Source organism: Westerdykella ornata (assembly GCF_010094085.1).
Source record: "Westerdykella ornata strain CBS 379.55 unplaced genomic scaffold EI97scaffold_33, whole genome shotgun sequence".
In the NCBI taxonomy this organism is placed as follows: Eukaryota; Fungi; Ascomycota; class Dothideomycetes; order Pleosporales; family Sporormiaceae; genus Westerdykella; species Westerdykella ornata.
The window spans coordinates 86,381-106,452 of NW_022986883.1; the positions used below are offsets into that span (position 1 = coordinate 86,381).

The window sequence follows — 20,072 nt, forward strand, 5'->3', positions numbered from 1 at the left end:
GCTCCGTGGAGTCCATAATGCTCTTCCCATCCCATTTAGGGTGTATCTCGGAACGGTGGGTGAACCGCCCTTCAGGTGCGGTATGTATGTCCGATGGGAATTCCTCGCTCCACTCCGGCACATAGGGAAGGCGGCGAAGCAGTGAGAAACTATTCCGGTTTATTTTGAAATTGCCCTGAAGATCGGATTCGGCCATCCACCCTCAAGACGGCTCTTGAATCAGGGATCCATCCAGATACATGTTGTACGATAGCGGTAATAGCTCCAGAAGGCTGCGACGGTGACAATACCCGAGTATGTAGTCGTCTATTCCCGGCATCGCAGAGCAAGCCGTTTGTACGAGACGGCGAGGTTGTCAAGGCGATGCGGCATTCGCGCACGCATGAAGTGGCTAATAAAGACACCCTGGGGAGAGTTACCGAAGCGCCTAGCTATCGGATGCCCGCTTATCTACCTGAGTCTGCGTCGTCCTCGACACCGGCGCCGAGTGGTGGGATCGTGCTCGAGGTCGGACTACTGGAGATGGCTACTGCTGCTGCACAAGTGGTCCCCTACTTTTATTCAGTGGCAAGTTTCATCCGGCAGGGGCACGGTGCGCAGGCCTTGTACCACATGATATCAAGAAGAGTTCACTAAATCCTGAACACAGCGGCAGATTCCCAGGGTTGTGTTTCGAGCTTGAAGCCTCCAAAGAAGGTCAAAAAGGGAGTGCAAGAAGGGCGATGAAGGACGTCTACATGGACATTCAAGACCTCGGGGAAAGGCTCCAAAGAACATGCAGACATCCGACATCCAAACTTTAATGAAAGATGGGAGAATGGGGACCGGAACTTGACGCGGTGAGAAGGCTTGCTTGTGATAAGAATGGCAAGGCGGCCAACATTCAAACGTGCGATATGGCGGACGGGGAGTCAAGAAATCTAAAGTACAAGGCGGCCACAATGATCTTCCCGAAAATTAAGAGAGCTCAACGGAAAGCTCGAGCATGCCATCTGGCCCGGGCATCCATAACCTCCAAACTCCTCTTTATCCATGCCCCCGTCTCTTCGATCTTAGCAGGTTTCCCAGTATTCGGATCAACATTACCCAGATTCCAACAAGTAGGCGCATTATCCTTGTTGGGGGGTTGGAGGTAGCAAGCTAGTGTGGTCAGTATAAGTGGCTACGCGAGTTTCATTCCGCTTACCAAGAGCAAACTTCATGAGGCAGTCCGCGGTCTCCTCTGTTTTTATCTGAAATCTGTCCCAGTTGGCTGCCACGATTACACAGCGCTTCCAATCATAGAGTAGCTGTACCGGCAAATGTCAGTTTAGGTCTCTGCCTTCGAAAGGGGTCTTGACATACACCGTCGGGGCCATCCCTGATGCGGTTACCAGGACGCTGCTTAAATGGATCTCTCAAGCCACCGGCAACGTGCATCAGCTAGGAGTTCGTTAGTCCTTGAAAGAACCGATTGTGCTCAGTAACAGGTACCTCGTGCAGCAAGATAGTGGTCGTAGACTGGATAGAATCGAGTTGAGAGTGCCCAGTAGAGAGGCCAGATTCCCTGATCGTTTTTACGGGGCGGCTATCATACTTGGGATCAATTTCAAACGCGCCCTTGGTCAGATAGATGTGCGCCTGGTTGGCGAAGTCGAATTTGCCGGGCTCCGGCGTGTAACCTGGCGATATGGTTAGCGTCTTTGATGGTTAAGGAATCGTCTTTCTGTATGTACCGTGGAGATTAGCGGCTAGATTGCTTTTGTCTCCTCCGAAAATTTGCTGATAATTACCCGCGAAGGCAGGATACACCTTCCTTTCACCTTCCCCTTTTCCAGCGTTTTGGAAGTCCCTGTCCTCGGTTCTTTCTGGCGGACCCGGGACAAAAGCAAAGATTTGGTCCATGCCGCCCTTGCAGTAGACGGTCACTGTGGTCTTAGTCAGTATAAGGACGATCTCCTGTTCCCGTTCGTTTGCGAACTTACCCCCGAATCCTTGATCGTCATGCAGCGAGACAACTTTCTCCATAACACCTAGAAATGTAAGAATATTGCGGATAATGGCCAAAGAGTCCATCAAAAACTACCTTTTACGTTGGGATAAGCACCAGCACCAAAAAGCGGATCGTAAGCGCCTTTGTAGGCCTCCTCACTGTTGCCGATTTTGCGAGCATTCATGGCATCGACGGCAGCTAAGCATGATTAGCACAAACCCGAACAGCGTAAACTTGATCCAGTACCTTGCGCGATCTCTTTGGTCTCTCTTATCGCTATCTCCAAAGCGCCTTTCTCCGAGGCGTCGCATCGCCTATCGATGACGATAAACGAAGCAGCCTGGAGGGCGAGGACGAGAAGCAGCAACGGGGTTCGAACGAAGGGGCCCATGGTCGAGGAGAGTGTGATGTCTATGTTGAACTTGGGAGTGAGGTCCTCCCCATGCCATCTTATAACAATTCGGCATAGTTGGAAATCCAGAGTATGCCGGCTGTGCAATGTACATCATGTGCATAAGCGTTGAAATCGCCTCGTCGTTTTTCTAGACTAACGATAATTTTAGACGGATTTGTAACAAGCCAAAAGGATCTCGTGTCTTTGATGAAAATTGGACCCAAACTTGAAAGCTCAGGCTCAGGACTGGACCATGCCAGCAAGCCATTTGGGCCGTGCACTCAGCCTTACCGCTCCTCCTTTTACACATTTAGCTTGCGACCTCAGTAGTACTAGTCAGCTTCCATCGACTTCGAGCCCAGCATCTGACCGTCAGACAGAACAGTGCAATGGGGCCTGCGCAGGTTAATTGGAGGTACGGAGTACAGAGTAACTTACAGCTGGATCCTCAATGCTAACTATAGGATATCTCCCCATCTCTAAGCATATCCCTTTCAACTATTTCTGAAGGAATCACACGTCGGAACAGAAGTCTTACGATCAAAAAGCAAGGTGCGCAAAGGCATCGATGGCTTGGGGGCAGGGAGCTGTCCCACATCGCGAGCGCAACATCCGCTATTGAGCTAGGTCCCGACCAAAACAACGCGCGTATGAGTCTACCATCAACAGCCGCCCGTTGGTTCGGCAAGCAGCACATGACTGTGCATACCCTCATTTCCAGCCTGTGTACTTTTGTACACAGCTTGAATCTCCCTGAAAAGTGATGTCAGGCCTCAGAAATGGAGTTCCCCAAGCGCACTACCGTCGCTTAGTTATTGAGCACGAAGCGCCACCAGCGCGTGGAAATTAGCTTATGTGTGCTCGTATCTCTTAGGCTAGGATCGGCGCTAGCAATTAGCGTGGAGCCTACACAGCCCCTTACATGCCTAGCTAGATTTCCTAAATAGGAAAAGGGACGTGCGGCAGACCGAGGAATCGCTCATTATGTTAGCATTATAACTCGTGAGGCTTTGCGGCCACATCATGTCAGCGTTTAGGGCTTAGGACAGATCAGATTTAGGGATGGCACTCAACCCTAGGCTGGAACAGTGCAAGTACCTGGGGAGAAGGCCCATGGTCTGAGCAGACTGACGGTTGATTGGATCATGCTGCGTTGGATTATGTTTGATTAGATCATTCTCTCGAAACGCATCCTCGCAAAGGTAGGAGTGAACCAGCGCAAACCCCCAACCGCCAAGTACGGTGTGCTTCCTTATGCCATCCGGCACACGGGGCATATTTCGATCCTTGACCAACGTACATTATAGGAACACTTCAGGGGGTACAAATACGACCTATCTCCCACCCACCATAGGCTCATTAGCACAGGTCGACACAAAGTTCGGGAAAGATGGTTTGTAGAACCGCGGGTAAACTTCTCTTACTTCTATGGGCTCTTGGAGCAACGGCCCAGGAGCCCACAGTTGTTGCCAAACCACCAAAGGACTATCTAGTCTCGGGGGTTAGTATTACAGCCCGTCATTCTCAACACTTGTCTAACTGCAGATAGGGCCCAACCCTCACAGGAAACGACATCTTAGTTGAACCCGATGGCTCCAATCTCAAGATATTCTTGGGGCCCGATCGCGCCTCCGCCTTCAAGACCGCCGTTGAGGCGGACTGCGGTAACATGGACCCAAAATGCATTGAAAGTGCCAAGAAGGCTCTGGGCATGGTGCCAAACGAGGATGGTCTGCAGAAGAAGATTGCTCCTCGTTTCGTGATTGCAGCTGCCGTCGCCGGAATTTCCATTCTTATTCAATGGATTTATCTGACGAAGCATGAGAAGGATTATATGCCAACCGCAGTTATAATCCCCACGCCAACCGCCAAAGTGGACCAGGATGCATACGCAACCGCAACTGGGATCGTGTTCAAGCCCAGCGAAGCTGCGGAACCAACGAAAGTGGCGGTTTCCGGCCCAGCTGTCACGTAAGTCCAGCCTTAACCCAAATTCGTGGCCCTATCTAATACTCGATTCTTCAGAGCTACACCTAAGGTCGAGCCCGCATCCGACGGAGACATTGTCATCACGCTTCCTCCTGGCAATATGCAATTCTGGCAGGACGCAGCTGAGCACTCCATCTGCCCTCGATCGCCCCGAATGCGGCGCGACGACGTCGTTCCTACTTGTCTTCGTCTTCAAACACAGAGCGCCATTATGGCGGCGATTCTTAACGGCGGATTGGGAGGAATGGAGTTGATACGTATCCCTGCCGAACTTCAGATCGTTGGAAACCAACAACTTACGGAACACATTACCTCGATGATTGAGTGGGCAAAGACAATCAAGACACTGTACAGCGAGGCAGATCTCAGGAGGCTTGTTCAAATCATCGCCATTTTCATCTGGCAGACGTTTGGTAAGATCGATGTCGCTGGAGATGTACTCACCATCATTGAAATCGAGTTGAATCGCATGACCCTGAAGAAGGGTAAAGTCCAAGTTAAAACGGAAGAAGAGTGAGCGCTCCAAACCCAAATAAAAGTGCCGAATCTGACATTCAATATAGGAATAAGGGTGAAGGATGTAATATAAAAATCGACCCGGCAAAGGACATTCCCGGTTACGATGGTGCTTACCAGGCCATCCTCGCTGCTATTGCAGCAAATCCAGACTGGAATAAGGATTCTGGAGACGGATTCGATGACAACGGCGAGGGTTCCAATTGTCCCGCCAATGATGGACATCTCTCTGACAGCTCAATGCCCAAGGGAGATTTGGAGGGATACATCAAGACGTTCTGCAAAGACGTTGCGAACTCGGTAGTTGGCAAAGATCCAGTCTCTCGATCCTATAAGGGCGAACTGTTCACCGCTTGGCTCTCCGCGAACAAGGTTGGAGACGACAGTTGCGGCGGGCAGGAACCTAAAATCTCGGAGGAGGACTGTGTCAAACATATGACCGATGGTGTGTCAAAATGCGCGAAGAACGACAAGGTCTTTGGGATCGACGTAGCGCAGGATTGCATTCAGTACAAGATCACAACCGACGGATCTGAGGACAAGAACCCACCGTGGGATCGCTCAAAAGAGCGCTCTTGTTCGGAGAAGCTCACGGAAGCGCCATACCAGTTATTCAGCGGCATATTCCCTGCGTTCTGCAAAGATGTGGGCAAAGACAAACTTGAAAAGACATTGACCAATGCCGACTATCAGAAGCCTTCCAGGAAGCGAGCACCTCCTCTCAATGTGCAGCAGTTTGATGGCTGGAAGTTCAAGTTCATATGGACCGGGGGCGAGAATTGCAAGATCGACTGCAACAGCGCCTTCCAGGAGCTTACTGGTCTTTGTACGTATTTCCTCTCCCACTCCTTCTCCTCTTCTAATCGTACGATAGGTGGTACCCAGGTCATGGCCGAGAAGGGCATGATTGATGTTGGCTGCGGCAAGTATGAATATGACATCGATCGCACAGATGATAAGGCACACGACAAGATTTGTTTCAAAGAACAAAAGGAAGTTCGCGAGGACAAGTTCAAGTGGAAATGGGGACAACGCGACCAGATGGTTGACGCCATTGAGAACACGTTCTGCAAGCTGAACTTCAAGGACGAGAAGTACAAAGACGGAATCGTCGAAGAGCAATATGATCATGACCACGACACTTTCAAGCTTCGGCTCGAGGTGAAGAACGGCAACGTTCCTTCCCCTGAACAGTGCGTCGAGTTCTTGAAGGAACTGGTCGATGGATGTGACCATAATGACGAGCTGAACCAGCACAAGTAAGTTTCCTCTCGCCGCCGCTTACAATCGCACTTCTAACCAAAGCAAAAGCCTCAAGTGGGGAGGTCGAACAGTCCACAAGTCTACTGGGAACGTTTTTGAGGTGGTTCCCACTTGGGAACGTGTCGCGAGAGACAAACCTAATTGGGAATGCAACACCTGGGCCACCCGCGAGCAGAAGGAGAACAAGGGCAAGGACGGCAAGCCCCTACCCGACTTGATTGACGACCAGATGATGAAGCTGCAGTGCGTACACCAGTACTACAACATGGGATGGGTTACCAAAGCCCAAGACTGTGGTGGTCACTACAACATCATCTTGACCGGCTCAAACGGTTATGCAAACAGCCAGGACTGCTGGAGATACAACTTCCCTTGCATCTCTGACAGCATTGTAAATCAAAATGGTGTTGTTCTGACGGGTACACATTGGGCTGGAAGTGCAGGCCAGGTCAAGAATTATCTCGGCATTAGGTGTTGGATAGGATTCGACAATTACTAGGGGGAGAGGAGTTTGTAGAGAGGTGTACGATTTTGAATCAGTTTAGAGTTACTTCATTCAGTAGAATCTAGATCTTACCTTATCTTGCAACAGATCTTTTATTTTACTGCGCTCGTAGTGAACGCACTACGAGTAAGAGTCAATATGGCCTATGACACGCGATAAGTGGATAAGTGGTAATGAATCTGGTATATTCTATTTGACATAATCTCTTCGTTACTGTTAATGTGAGAGAGTTCGAAAATAACATCCAGTTATCGCCTTGTTGATCTGTCTAATTAGTTTCATCATGATCATGCAAAAGTCCGGTTCAAACGCGAGTGATTTGGTCAACCGCTGAACGGTTGGTATCGGCTTTGGAGATGCGACAGCATATATTTTAGAGCCTAATATTGGGGTAGAGAATACAGGTGCATTGGTTTTTCGCCTGATTACGGGAGAATCTAGTGAGTTTCGGACTTATGCTACCTACCTTAGGACTTCGTAGTAGAAGACTTTATACTTGACGGCAATCAAGACCCCAATTGCACATGCACTCAAAGATACTCCTCCTTTTGAACTGCCCGCCGCTCAAGGCGCTGATTCTTCCAAGCTTCGAAAGACAGAAAGCCATTTGGGAAGACAATTCTGGGTCGTTATTCTACGTCTTTGCCTAATAGTTTTCACTGCGCTCTGGACGGATCAATCATCACCATCGCTCAGCCTCATATTACCAACAAGATATCTGACGTAAATAAGCAGTACATTTCGATTGCTAGGTGCTTCCTACTAGCTCAAGCAGTAGAGCAACCGCGCACAGCCCAGCTTTGCATCATCTTCGGTCGACGATCCCCTATGCTCATATCGGTTTCAATTTTTGCTATAGGTAGTGATATCGCCGGCGCAGCGAACAGTGCTGGAATGTTGATTGCCGGTCGCACAATTCAGGATTCGGGCTCCGGCGGTATGGCTGATGACGATAGGACTTCGGCTGTTCACGATGCAGGATGCAGACACTCCTCCTGCATTATCTATTGGTCGTCTTTCAAGCAATTGAAGTCATTGGCCAAGGACTGATTATACTAACCGTTCTCCCAGCTATGCAAGCCAGTCTGTCAGAATTAGAAGTCGCCACCTTGGTGGGACTGTACTCATTCTTGAGAAGTTTTGGCTCTGTTTGGGGAACTACAATCCCAGGAGTTATTTTCAACACTCAACGGAGCAAAAACGACGGCCGTCTGGCAAACTACCTTGACGTACAGTTGCAACTGAGATGGACGGGCATATCATTTCGCAAGCGGCCCATATCGCGCTAGCCGTCCAGATACTGTTCAAAGGAATGTCCATGCAGTGTATGTCGAAACATTGAGGAACTTGTGGTATGCGGCTATTGCACTTGTTTTACTCGGATTTGTATCTGTCCTTGGCGAGAGGCACATACCGTTAAGAAAAGAGCTCCAGACAAACTTTGGTCGGGCCCGGCCCGAGGAGAATAGCGTATATAACAAAGCTACACAACTCGAAGCTGCCCATAATATTAAAATGCCAAATTCCGAGGAGTCGAGAGACACCACCGTCGTCTGCGGTTGATGTTTGATTCCTGTGCCCGTGCCGACGGGAGGTCAAGCTGTGTGGGAAAAAGCTCCAGGTGAATCAATGCGCGCTTCATGGTTAAACATACACCGAAAGCTCAAGACAAATATGTAAGAGGAGCAGAAGGCTGTTGACACAATGGCGGATTGAATAGGTCATTCACCGATTGCCTCGGGCGTCCCCGGTTGGAGCACAGCACAATATTCATCACATTTCATGAGTCCGGCGATACCAAATTTACCCGAGCAATCCATTCTTTTTTCCTCCCTACGCACCGTCCCCTTTCTCCTAACATGCCTTGAAGCCGTCCACAACCTGTCCGTCACGAACAAATTCCTCAATCCAACCAATCGTCATCCTGTATCACCATAGTCAGCCAAACCCGGCTTTTCCCCAATACTGCGCACAGTCAATGCGATACTTACATGCTTCTCTTCGTATCCGCGAAGTTTTCATGATCATGCATAAGCTTCTCCTTATACCATGGATCTTGCTTCATCCGCTTGTAGTCCTCGATTGACTCGAACACGACCTGACTAAAGCAGTCAAAATCGGCAACGTTGCACATTTGGGGGTCGAAGAGGTGGGACATCAAGGCGCGGGTGGAGGATTGGTTGTGGATCTTTGGTGAGAATTAGCGAAATAGGACGAGTGGAAGTGAGTGGGTGCGATGATTGATGACGATATGGTTAGAGACAGGTTGAAAACTTACTTGAGTCCACCGTTTGATGCCATACTTGACCATCAGGTCTTTGGTCATGGGCGCGGAGACGTTGACCATGTGGTTGCGGTAGGCTTCCTCGGTCATTCCAGGCTTCCGGTAGCCACAAATAGTGAGGCAAAGGTATTTTCGCTTTTCGTCGGGCTCTTGAGAAGTGTGGCCATTCTCAAGGGTTCCATCCTGCGCTATCGCAGCTGACTTTGGCGCGGCGAAAGACGTGTCTGTCTGGTTTGATTGCGTGGAGGCCATTGTTAGGTCCGTAAGCATGGTCTGACACTGCTAAATTCTGCTCATTGTTGGGGTGACATGTAATATCGCATGGCATCGGAGAGAAGGGGGTAGGTCGTATGAAAGGAGCCCAGGTCGGAAGAACGAAAATCAGTCGAGCTCGGCTTGTTCTATCAGTCCGAGGCCATGGCACGGCGATCAACTTGTTCGCTACACCAGAACATCGCTGCCGACATGCTGCGATGAGGAAGGGAATATAACCTGCCTTCCAAGACACTCCTGCCCGATGAACTGGAAAAGCAAGAAAATCGGCACGCAATTCACCACAGTATCACAGTATCAAAAATAATGGCGCCACGCCCAAAATCCACACAGTCATCCATCGGGGTGCAAGCCACAGCCTTCATGACCGCATCATTCCTATCCGGTGCGTTCCTCCCTTCGGCATCCGTCACGGTCCCAAACTAACACATTACCAGGTGCAATGGCATCCATCTCCATCGTTACCGTTCCAGTCCTGTTCGACACCGTCACTCAGCCCCTCCCTCTCCTCACACAGTGGGCTCGCCTCTATCACTATGGTCACATGGTCATGCCTGCATTCTGCGTGGCCGCAACCTCTCTCTTCGCGTACTCTGCGTTGCGCAATCGCGTTGCCGCGAGCGCAACGAACCCGAAGCCGTGGCGCATCTATGCAAGTGCCGCCGCGACCACAATCTCAATGGTGCCGTTCACATGGATTGTAATGGCTCCGACGAATAATAGACTGTTCGGTTTGAAGGAGCTGGCGGGGGGTAAGTCATCAGCGGCTGACTTTGCGGAGGTTAGGGGCTTGATTGCAAGCTGGGCTTGGATGCATATTGCGAGGTCGGTATTCCCGTTGGTGGGTGCGGTGTTGGGGTTGCGCGGAGTGTTGGGGGAGCTCAGTATGTAGCTGGGTAGAAAGGTTCCAGATACCAGGGTTTGGGTGTCGGAGTTGTGGGACTGAGTGAGTACCACAGTATGTGGAGAAAGTTGGCACCTTCATTGACCCGAATTCCGATGCTCCGATGTTGCTTTCCTTCCGAGGTAGTCGGGTCGAACGTGAGTGGTTGGGCAAGCGAAGATTAGCGGGTCAATTGTATTCAGTAGCCACCAATAGAAATTAAATGTTAGGCCGAGAAAGGAAGTAACCATGTAATTCGATTCATTCCCCCCATCTATCCCTGAACTTTGACCATCGGGCGCTTGGCCTCCTCAACGCGTCCTCTGACAGTCTGCTGCGCCATTGTTTCCACCGAATACCACTTCCGCTTCCCACCGCGCATCTCGAACGCAACCCTACCATCATTGGCGAGTTTCCGCAAGACCTCGCCAATGAAGGGTTCCAGAGCCAAACTGCGCGTACCTTCATCCAAAGATTCGCCATAGATTTCGGTAACGAGGTCCTTGACTGTAATGCTCTTTTCACCACGGGCGCGAACACGGCCGAGCGCTTGCATAACCTGCCTCTCGCGCCGGAATTTCTGGCCTAGCTCACCGGCAATCTTGGCGGGAAGATCAGTGACTGTAACACCATGAGCGGAGTATCCAATCTGGCAGTTTTCCGCGCGCATTTTTTCCAGGCTAGCCATGAACGTGCTCAGGTCTTCGACCGCGCTCGTACCGTGGCCCAGGATATTGTCGCCGGTGAACATGGCCTGTTCCTCCTCGAGAATGAAGCACATGTGGTCTTCTGAATGGCCTGGGACATGTATCGCTCGGACCGTCGCGCCTTCGACCTTGAAGATTTGGCCGTCGGTGATGTTTTGCTGGCCCTTATCGGGTAAGTTTTTGTAAATCGAATTCTGGAGGTGTGGGTATAAGCGGAGTAAATCGGGAACACCGCCGGTGTGGTCACCATGCCAGTGGGTCAGGAGGACGTGCGAGAGGCTAATGTTCATGGATGCTAGAGTGGACGAGAGTAACTCAGCCCATTCTGGCTCGCCTCCGGAGGTGTCGATGATCAGTCTATGCTTGCCAGTACCAACGACGTAGGTGTTGGTGCCTTGAAAGGTGAACTGTGACAGTGTGAGTCTGATGTCCGGTGAACAGGTGGACGGTTCGATTTTACCTTCCCCGGATTCTGGCCTAGAACACGAAGCACGCGCGGAGTGAGCTGCTCAACGTTTTCTAATCGAGGCAGGCGTGCCGTTTGGCCCCTGAGATAATCCTCAAACGCGCATATGTTCAGGGATTTGTTGATTTGCCGGTAACCGCCTTTATCGTCTTCCATGATGTTTGAGGATATGTTGTGAGGTGGGATATTGACGTGACTATACAAGCACCGCACGAATTGGTCAGAAAGTCTATGGAACACAGTCTACGCAGACAATAGAAACGACGAAGACACTCAAACTCGATCAGAATATGCAGGGGAAATTCATGCTGGTGTTTCGGTTTGATATTCCACCGATATTGAGAAAGCGCCGAGACCTTGGTACTCGGCTCTTTAAAGGCATGTGAGTCCACTACCACTTCGGGGTCCGATGCAGTGGAAGCCGTCCCCGTCCCGATGACAGCGGTCACCATGCAACTTGCCTGGGTCGTTCCCAAAACTTCGGAAAAGGCATCTGGAAACCTGGCGAAAAGCCACGCGGGTAAACAACACCGCCCCTAGGGATGCCGGTAGGTTAGATGCGTGGAATAATGACAACATCATACTGACCTACCCGTTACATTGCAGCCGTAGTTCCGAGTCGACTCTGCATAGATATGACCTGTTAGCATGCCACATCACTTCCGCTGTCCCACTCAAGCCGCGTAGGACCCGCGACTTGTGCTCTTGATCCACAATTCCGGGGTCGAGTCTTTGCTAGAACTGTTCATTGTGTCACTTGTTTACGCTTTACATTTTCCTTCTTTGGACGAGCGGCTGCCTGCATTGATGCCCTCGTACACCCCCACCTGCACTTCAGACTCCGACAGCGATCGGAGAATGGAGCTCGTCTATTTCGGCAACGAGTTCCCCAGAGAAGACTTGCAAGATGTCTTCCGCCGTTTACACAACTACAGCAAGGACAGACACTACCCCGTTCTGGCTCGATTCATCCATGAAGCAACATGGGCAATCAAGGACGAAGTTCGCCGGCTACCAAATGAGCTGAAACAACTATTCCCGCCGTTTGATACCGTTCTGGCTTGGGCTGAGAATTCAGAGCTTCGAGAGGGGTTGATCTGTGGCGCGGTAGACGGGGTATTGCTCATCGTGGTACAGCTAGCAACCTACATTGGGTGGGTCATCTCAGTCATGTAGAAGCATTCAGAGATGTTGACTCTATGCAGGTATGTCGAGAACCATCCTGAGGAGCTGAAGGACTTTGCGAACACATCTCTTTGCGGCCTTGGCGTCGGACTTCTGGCATCGACTGCGGTCTCATTGTCATCGAATTTGGCCGATTTGCCATTGGCCGGCGCAGATGCCGCTCGAATAGCATTTCGAATGGGCATCCATGTCCAAGGAGTTTCTGAAAACCTAGAAGCCCGTGAGCTGTCAGAGAGCCCGGACACGTGGGCATACGTGGTTCATAATGTCGACCCGGATGCTGCACAAAAGGAGCTTGATGCGATCCATTCACGGGACGAGGTACCAGAGACCGGAAAGATTTTTGTCAGCGCCGTCAGTCGAAACTCTGTCACAGTCAGCGGACCACCAGCCCGATTGAAAGGCCTCTTCAACAAATCAGAGTTCTTCCGAACCTCAAAGTTCATCGCACTCCCGGTATACGGCGGCCTATGCCATGCCCCGCACATCTACGGCCAGCAAGATGTGAAGAGTATCGTCCGGGGCGGCTCATTGCACACTCAAGGCTCAAACTTCCGACCCGTTATGCCACTCTATTCCACAAGCACAGGAGTACCGTATCAAGCTAAGAATGCTGTTGAGTTACTTGAACTTGTAGTCTCCGAACTTCTCACAAAGGCGATTTACTGGGATCGGGTAATTCACGGCTTGGTTGACAGGGCGCTGTGCGCATTAGCCTCCGAGGTTGTGCTGTACTGCTTTGGGAACTCGATTCCCCTAAACGACCTCAACTCAGCGCTTAAGAGTGGGATACCACAGCTTCAAACCTCTATCACCAGTCTTATGCCATGGCTTTCCCAAATCGCCCCCAATGACACTACACCCAGGAGCCCAACACAGGCCAAGCTTGCAATCGTTGGAATGTCATGCAGGCTTCCGGGAGGTGCGACGAGCACCGAGAAGTTCTGGGAGCTTCTCGAGAAGGGTTTGGACGTATCAAGGAGGATTCCGGCGGACCGCTTCGACATCGACACCCACTACGACCCAACTGGCAAGCAGCTCAACAAAACCATGACACAATATGGCTGCTTTATCGACGAACCGGGCTTATTCGATGCTCCATTCTTTAATATGTCTCCCCGAGAGACAAGAGTCGTCGATCCGCAGATGCGTTTGGCACTTGTCACAGCGTACGAGGCCCTGGAGCGAGCCGGGTACGTGGGCAACCGGACCGCTGCTACACAACTGCAACGCATTGGAACATGGTACGGCCAAGCGGCTGATGACTACCGTGAAGTGAACCAGGGCCAGGAGGTGAGCACATACTACATCCCAGGTGGCTGCCGAGCCTTTGGTCCTGGACGCATCAATTATTTCTTCAAGTTCGCGGGACCCAGCTATAGTATTGATACGGCTTGCTCCTCTGGACTTGCCGCTATTGAGGTACGCATTGAACACCCAGCATCGACCAATCTGAATAAACTGACCATCGATAGGTTGCTTGCCAGGCGCTCTGGAATGGGGAAGTTGATATGGCGGTGGCAGGTGGCGTCAACATCTTGACAAACCCAGACGGTTTTGCCGGTTTGTGCAATGGTCATTTCCTGACCAAAGGCCATAATGCGTGCAAGACCTGGGATGCTACAGCTGACGGGTACTGCCGCGCCGATGCCATCGGATCTGTAGTCATCAAAAGACTCGAAGACGCCCAAGCGGACAACGACAATATTTTGGGTGTCATCCTCGGAGCTGGAACTAATCATTCCGCGGAAGCAGTGTCCATCACACACCCCCACGCCGGGCACCAAGCTTATTTAGCTCGTCAGGTACTACGTCAAGCCGGCGTGGATCCATTAGATGTGTCCTACGTGGAGCTCCATGGCACTGGCACTCAGGCAGGTGACCATGAGGAAATGCAGGGCATCATGGAGGTGTATGCACCACTTACCAAACGCAGAAGCAAGGATCAACCTCTCCACATCGGCGCTGTCAAGGCGAACGTCGGGCACAGCGAGTCTGCTGCGGGCACAACGGCATTGATTAAGGTTCTCCTCATGCTTCAGAAGAACGCTATTCCGCCACATGTTGGCATAAAAACGGAGATCAACCCTAGGTTCCCAACCGACTTCGACAAGCGCAACCTGCACATCCCATTCGAGATGACTCCGTGGCCGCAAGTAGCTGGCAGAAAACGCATCGCCGCCATCAATAACTTCGGAGCGGCTGGCGGTAATACCACCATGCTCCTAGAAGAAGCACCCAAACGCGAGATTACGGAAAGCGATCCGCGCCAGACCCACGTCATCGCAGTCTCAGCGAAGACGCAAGTGTCTTTAACAGGCAATATCGAGCGTCTGATGAAATATTTGGATTCTCACGCAGACACTAGCCTTGCTGACCTTTCCTACACTAGCACCGCGCGGCGCTACCAGCACAGTCACCGTATTGCCATTGCTACAACCAGTCTTGATCAATTAAAGAAGCAGCTGGCATCCCGTTTGGAGAAGGTCAGTTCAATCAAGCCTATTGGTCAATCGGGTCCACCGCCGCTGGCGTTCACCTTCACAGGCCAAGGCGCGTCGTACAAATCAATGAGCTTGGAACTGTATCGCGATGTACCCACGTTCCGCGAGCATATCCAACATCTTGACTCTCTCGCCCAACGACAAGGCTTTCCTTCGTTCATCCCGGCTCTAGATGGATCCCATCCCAGGGACCACGCGCATTCTCCGGTCGTTACCCAGCTTGCCCTTGTCTGCACCGAGATTGCGTTGGCAAAATACTGGGCATCCCTTGGTGTCAAGCCAGACTTTGTTGTGGGTCACAGTCTCGGAGAGTATGCAGCGATGCATGTTGCTGGCGTCACTACAGCGAACGACACCATATTTATGGTGGGACGCCGAGCGCAGATGCTGGAGAAGAAGTGCAAGATCGGAAGTCATACAATGATGGCCGTCCGCGCTTCGGTTGCGCAGATAGCGGAGAGCTCAGGAGGCAAGCCGTACACTGTGGCTTGCATTAACGGTCCGTCGGACACGGTGCTTAGTGGAACCAAACAACAGATGGATGACGTTGCCATACCCCTTGAAGCCGCCGGTTATCGATGCATCAAGTTGGATGTCGCATTTGCCTTTCACTCCGACCAGACCGATCCGATTCTGGATGACTTTGAAAACATCTCGAAGACAGGCGTTCTCTTCCAGGAACCAAAATTGCCCGTCATCTCCCCGCTACTGGGCAAAGTTGTTTTCGACGGAAAGACCTTCAGCGCAAATTACGTTCGCAGAGCTACCAGAGAAGCGGTGGACTTCGTATCCGCTCTGCAGAATGCTCAGAAGATTTCCACCATTAGCGATGACACCGTCTGGATTGAGATTGGCCCACATCCGGTTTGCACGGGATTCATCAAATCCACCATACCTTCGACTCAGCTGGCAGTCCCCTCAATGCGCCGTGGGGATGACAACTGGAAGACAATGGCTGAGAGCATGGCAGCTCTTCACCTTGCCGGTGTCGCAGTGAACTGGAACGAATTCCACCGGCCCTTTGAGAGCCGACTCCGCCTTCTTGATCTCCCAACATATGCTTGGAATGAGAAGAATTACTGGCTCCAATACAACGGTGACTGGTGCCTGACTAAGGGCAATACCTTCTATGATGCCGAAAAACAGGCGGCAAAGGGCCAGCCAGTACCTGCTGCACCAGTAAAGAGTGAGATCCAGACATCGACAGTGCAGCAAATAATACAGGCGACGTTCGAAGGATCCGCCGGTACGGTTGTCATGCAATCTGATCTCATGCAAGCGGACTTCCTTGCTGCCGCGAACGGCCATCGTATGAACAACTGTGGTGTTGTCACATCAGTTAGTATACCCTTATAGAATCCCCTACTGGACAGGATGCTTACCCATTTTAGTCAATTCATGCGGACATCGCATACACCCTCGGCGGCTACCTATACCGCAAATTCTACCCCAAGGCCAAGGACGTCAATATGAACGTTGCAAACCTGGTCGTGACTAAGGGGCTCGTCGCTCAATCGAGCAATAAGACGCCTCAGTTGATCCGAGTGACCGCAGCGACCGACGACATAAACTCACGCACGGTGGATTTGACGTGGCAGAATGTCGACACTGACGGCAACGTGCATGAGCCATTCGCCACCGCAAAGCTTCTCTACGGTGATGCGTCTGAATGGCTCTCATCATGGGCACCTATTGCTCACCTCGTCCACAGCCGAGTGGAGGCCCTCGAGCGCCTCGCGTCAGAAGGAAAGGCGAATCGCTTCTCGCGAAACATGGCCTATACGCTTTTCGCCAGCAACCTGGTGGACTACGCCGACAAGTACCGCGGTATGCAATCCGTCGTCATGTATGAGTTGGAAGGGTTCGCGGATGTTCAGCTCACCACGAAGGAGAGTGGTGTTTGGACCGTCCCTCCCTATTTCATCGACAGTGTGGCCCATTTGGCTGGCTTCATCATGAATTGCTCCGATGCCATGGACACTCAGAACAATTACTGCGTAACACCTGGATGGAACTCGATGCGCTTCGCGAAGCCTCTTACCCCAGGAGCCAAATATCGCTCGTACGTCAAGATGATTCCAACAGTCGAGGACCCCACCATTTACTTTGGCGACGTCTACATCATGCAAGACGAGGTTATTGTGGGTATGGTTGGAGGAATTCAATTCCGCCGCTATCCGCGTCTGTTGCTCAGCCGTTTCTTCTCTCCCCCGGATAAGATGGCCGCGATGGAGGCAAAACCAAAAGCCGCCGGTCCTCAGGCACCGGCCTCAGCTGCGGTGTCAAGAGAATCCCATGACTCGACGCCGAGGCCAGCCCTTTCCCGTCACGATTCTGCAACTGGAAGTGATCACGGCAAGCCCGTGACGAGCGACCTTCCAAACGTAGGATCGACTCAGTCCAAGGACGTTCAAGCGCCTGCGGCGAAAGAGTCAGCACCGCCCGTCGAGTCCACACCAGCCAGTAATAGCGTTGCTGCTAAAGCGCTCATGCTCATCGCTAATGAGGCAGCCCTGGAGATGTCCGACCTTGAAGATGACGCCAGTTTCGCGAATCTGGGTGTCGATAGTCTGATGTCGTTGGTTATTGCCGAGAAGCTCAGGATTGAGCTGAACGTCAAGGTCGGTGGCAGTCTCTTCTTAGACTATCCGACGATTGGCGACTTGCGAAAGTGGCTGGAGGAATACTATAATTAGAGGATATGAAACTGCAATGTTGATGCCGGGATCCATGCGGTCGCTATGATGTTGAGCTGCATTTTTCTTAGAGGTTTGCCAATTTAGAGTTTCTTAGCTTTACATCTTGCTCTTTTCATAGCCTGCTTTCGAATGTAGTGCTCTTCTGCTTAACGGTGTGCTAAAAACTCTACCATGGGAATGAGTGAAACTCATAAATATGCTTTCGTTATGAGATCTACCACACTTCTACGCGAAAACGCGAAAATGTTGGTTCAACACCGTTACTGTAGCGGAGAAAATGCGCGGATAGGAATACAACGTAACTCTCACGCAGTGCTTGAGCCCTTAGCACAGGTATATACAAGGTAGTGCTCCCATGCACGTGCCTATGCTGTGATAATAAGATAAGTTTACTACTATGGAGTAAAGGGTTATATGCATGAAAAATGCGCTTCAGCAGGAAATAACAACAGCGGAAGATCACACGAAGCAACAACCATTGATTCACCGAAGACTGAGACGATATGTACGAATCTAACCTAAGAACCACCGAAGTCTCAGCTACTTGAAGAGCGTCCCTTCTCAACTGTACCCAGCCTCTCTCCGATCCTTCGTACAGGATGTACTTCCTGCATCAACAAACCTCGGCTTCAAGCCTTTTCACGTGGTACGTATTTGCAGTACTGCCCGGTGGGAAGGCGGGGCGCGAGTTCGTTCAATGCGGTAGTTGGCTGAGCAAAGTGTGGGTTGGGATTGCCCTGCGCATCGCAGCCGCTCCATTCGTACATTGCCAAAGCATATCCCAACATAATGTTTTGCTGCAACTTTGCCCAACGCATGCCTGTGCAGGGATGACGGCCTCCGCCCCATCCCATATCTAACATAGAGCATGTCAGTAAGCTTAAGTCAACCAAAATGATGCAAATTTTCAGGAAAGACTTACAGCCATATGCTTCCCGTTTGAACTCTTCCCGTCCTTCGAGAAAGCGCTCTGGATCCCACCTCATTGGATCCGGGTACAGCTTCTCGTTGTAGTGCACATCGACAGTGTTGTAGCAGGCAAAGCTGCCGGGCGGAATGACCTCGTCGGATCCGGGAATGGGGATAGGTTCCGACGTGTCATTGAAGCGGCCCATTGGGAAAGCGACCCACATGCGAATGGCCTCTTTGTAGCAAAGGTCGATGGAAGGGAATGACAACTCCCATGCTTCAAGGGGCAAATCATCCAGCTGTTCGACCAAAGGCCTATCCTTGTTCTTGGAATACTTGGCTGCGGCAGCTTTGATTTCCTGGTAGACCTTCTCTTGCCAATGTGGATGGTGAGCCATGATGTTGAGCATGGCGCCAGAGATAATGCCAGCATTGGCACCGACGATGAAGAGCATGCTGATCATGAACTGGGTGATGTAATCTTTGCTATCACCGCTGTCGATCAACAGCTGCAGAGGATCATCGCGTGGTTTAGCATCCTTGCTCATGCGCTTATTGACAATTGGAACTACGATGTTGGTTAACACCCTGCGGCCCCAGCGGCGCTTCCAGTATGCGGGGCTGAAGTACGATAGCCATGGGAAGGAGAGCAGATGTAGACTGCTAGTCCCTTGGAGCACAGGTAGCGTTTTCAGAAGCGTTGCCATTATCGAAGGAGTGTCGGCCACCTCATCCGTGAACATGAAACGAGAGCCCTGCCTAACAACAAGACCGAAGCATGTCTTGGCCGGATTGGTAACGGGAGATGGAGCCTTAGCCAAAGCTTCAAAGGTCTCCCGCGCGTCTTGTTTTATACGGGGGAGGCGTTTTTGGAGCTGTTCCGATTTCTGGAAATCGAGTAGCCGGCGTTGTGCATATGTCTTGTTGTTGCTGAATGCCGGCTTCCAGATATCATGGATGACGGTTGATCGCCCGTTGATGAAGTCTGGGCCATGCCCAATCAGGGTAATGCCCTTGATAAGATGTAGGGAACGATGATCCAGATACATCTTCCGGGCAGCTTCGCCAGATACGCCGACGATATGGTTCTTCCCGAGCCAGAAGCTGAAGTGTCCATTTTTGGACTCGTTTACCGCGTCTCTCCAGAATCCTCTTGACCCACTATTAGTGAAAAGGCGGCGCAAGTGAGGGATGGTCCGACTCACAACTTCTGGGTATAGAATCTCCAGGATCCAATGATGGGCACTGTATAGGAGGTAAAAGCAGGGGCACGTTTGTCCACCTTTGGAGTGTAGGACAGGTAAGCCAGGAAGCTAACAAAGGACGCGATAAAGCCAGCAACACCAAGCGTGGTCAGCGACTGGGAGAAGAACACATCAAGATAAGGGTTGAATGATGGATCCGATGAAACCATCTTAACGGTCCCGTTGGAAGAGAAATCCATGCTGAGAGGACCCAAATACTGAGTGCTGTAGAAATTGTCAAAACAAACAGAGCAAATCTCGATGGCACAATTTTGAAAG

The 20,072-nt window shown here is 51.2% G+C and overlaps 8 protein-coding genes across 8 annotated transcripts; 4 read left to right on the forward strand and 4 right to left on the reverse strand.

Annotated features, from left to right (window-relative positions):
• Positions 1–667: 667 nt before the first annotated feature.
• On the reverse strand, positions 668–2,688 carry EI97DRAFT_470080 (uncharacterized protein). The gene is made up of 8 exons (XM_033801748.1): positions 2,219–2,688; positions 2,066–2,170; positions 1,965–2,012; positions 1,716–1,907; positions 1,474–1,661; positions 1,345–1,422; positions 1,187–1,289; positions 668–1,140 (listed from the first exon to the last, which is right to left on the reverse strand). The coding sequence occupies exons 1-8, from the start codon at positions 2,361–2,363 to the stop codon at positions 968–970; spliced, it is 1,032 nt and encodes a 343-aa protein (XP_033650356.1). The 5' UTR covers positions 2,364–2,688; the 3' UTR covers positions 668–967.
• Positions 2,689–3,528: 840 nt separating this feature from the next.
• On the forward strand, positions 3,529–6,721 carry EI97DRAFT_436594 (uncharacterized protein). Its single transcript, XM_033799146.1, has 7 exons — positions 3,529–3,676; positions 3,724–3,867; positions 3,916–4,337; positions 4,392–4,868; positions 4,919–5,697; positions 5,746–6,130; positions 6,183–6,721. The coding sequence occupies exons 2-7, from the start codon at positions 3,757–3,759 to the stop codon at positions 6,631–6,633; spliced, it is 2,625 nt and encodes an 874-aa protein (XP_033650357.1). The 5' UTR covers positions 3,529–3,676; positions 3,724–3,756; the 3' UTR covers positions 6,634–6,721.
• Positions 6,722–7,293: 572 nt separating this feature from the next.
• On the forward strand, positions 7,294–7,581 carry EI97DRAFT_349949 (uncharacterized protein; the record flags this gene model as incomplete). Its single annotated transcript, XM_033794828.1, has 1 exon — positions 7,294–7,581. A coding segment is annotated over one exon (288 nt), but the record flags the coding sequence as incomplete, so codon positions are not given.
• Positions 7,582–8,493: 912 nt separating this feature from the next.
• EI97DRAFT_425540 (uncharacterized protein) lies at positions 8,494–9,413 on the reverse strand (the record flags this gene model as incomplete). The annotated part of the gene is made up of 3 exons (XM_033797160.1): positions 8,918–9,413; positions 8,631–8,827; positions 8,494–8,563 (listed from the first exon to the last, which is right to left on the reverse strand). The coding sequence occupies exons 1-3, from the start codon at positions 9,191–9,193 to the stop codon at positions 8,494–8,496; spliced, it is 543 nt and encodes a 180-aa protein (XP_033650359.1). The 5' UTR covers positions 9,194–9,413.
• A 164-nt stretch (positions 9,414–9,577) lies between these two features.
• On the forward strand, positions 9,578–10,143 carry EI97DRAFT_436595 (DUF1772-domain-containing protein). Its single transcript, XM_033799147.1, has one exon. The coding sequence runs from the start codon at positions 9,639–9,641 to the stop codon at positions 10,086–10,088; it is 450 nt and encodes a 149-aa protein (XP_033650360.1). The 5' UTR covers positions 9,578–9,638; the 3' UTR covers positions 10,089–10,143.
• Positions 10,144–10,353: 210 nt separating this feature from the next.
• On the reverse strand, positions 10,354–11,408 carry EI97DRAFT_461602 (Metallo-hydrolase/oxidoreductase; the record flags this gene model as incomplete). Its single annotated transcript, XM_033801212.1, has 2 exons — positions 10,354–11,193; positions 11,247–11,408. 2 exons carry the CDS (start codon positions 11,406–11,408, stop codon positions 10,354–10,356), a joined length of 1,002 nt encoding a protein of 333 aa, XP_033650361.1.
• A 651-nt stretch (positions 11,409–12,059) lies between these two features.
• EI97DRAFT_483184 (putative polyketide synthase) lies at positions 12,060–17,637 on the forward strand (the record flags this gene model as incomplete). Its single annotated transcript, XM_033802091.1, has 5 exons — positions 12,060–12,406; positions 12,458–13,859; positions 13,913–16,279; positions 16,333–17,194; positions 17,231–17,637. The coding sequence occupies 5 exons, from the start codon at positions 12,060–12,062 to the stop codon at positions 17,635–17,637; spliced, it is 5,385 nt and encodes a 1,794-aa protein (XP_033650362.1).
• Positions 17,638–18,269: 632 nt separating this feature from the next.
• On the reverse strand, positions 18,270–19,963 carry EI97DRAFT_384876 (putative cytochrome P450; the record flags this gene model as incomplete). The annotated part of the gene is made up of 3 exons (XM_033795994.1): positions 18,270–18,496; positions 18,563–19,701; positions 19,755–19,963. The coding sequence occupies 3 exons, from the start codon at positions 19,961–19,963 to the stop codon at positions 18,270–18,272; spliced, it is 1,575 nt and encodes a 524-aa protein (XP_033650363.1).
• Positions 19,964–20,072: the final 109 nt, after the last annotated feature.

Excerpts from the sequence above, each read along its gene's own strand:
- EI97DRAFT_436594 (XM_033799146.1), top strand. The coding sequence starts at position 3,757 with ATGGTTTGTAGAACCGCGGGTAAACTTCTCTTACTTCTATGGGCTCTT. Across the intron at positions 3,868-3,915 it reads AGGACTATCTAGTCTCGGGG|GGCCCAACCCTCACAGGAAA; the intron begins GTTAGTATTACA and ends AACTGCAGATAG. Across the intron at positions 6,131-6,182 it reads GACGAGCTGAACCAGCACAA|CCTCAAGTGGGGAGGTCGAA; the intron begins GTAAGTTTCCTC and ends CCAAAGCAAAAG.
- EI97DRAFT_470080 (XM_033801748.1), bottom strand. The coding sequence starts at position 2,363 with ATGGGCCCCTTCGTTCGAACCCCGTTGCTGCTTCTCGTCCTCGCCCTC. Across the intron at positions 1,662-1,715 it reads TCTAGCCGCTAATCTCCACG|GTTACACGCCGGAGCCCGGC; the intron begins GTACATACAGAA and ends CCATATCGCCAG. Across the intron at positions 1,290-1,344 it reads TCAGGGATGGCCCCGACGGT|CTACTCTATGATTGGAAGCG; the intron begins GTATGTCAAGAC and ends TTGCCGGTACAG.
- EI97DRAFT_436595 (XM_033799147.1), top strand. The coding sequence starts at position 9,639 with ATGGCATCCATCTCCATCGTTACCGTTCCAGTCCTGTTCGACACCGTC.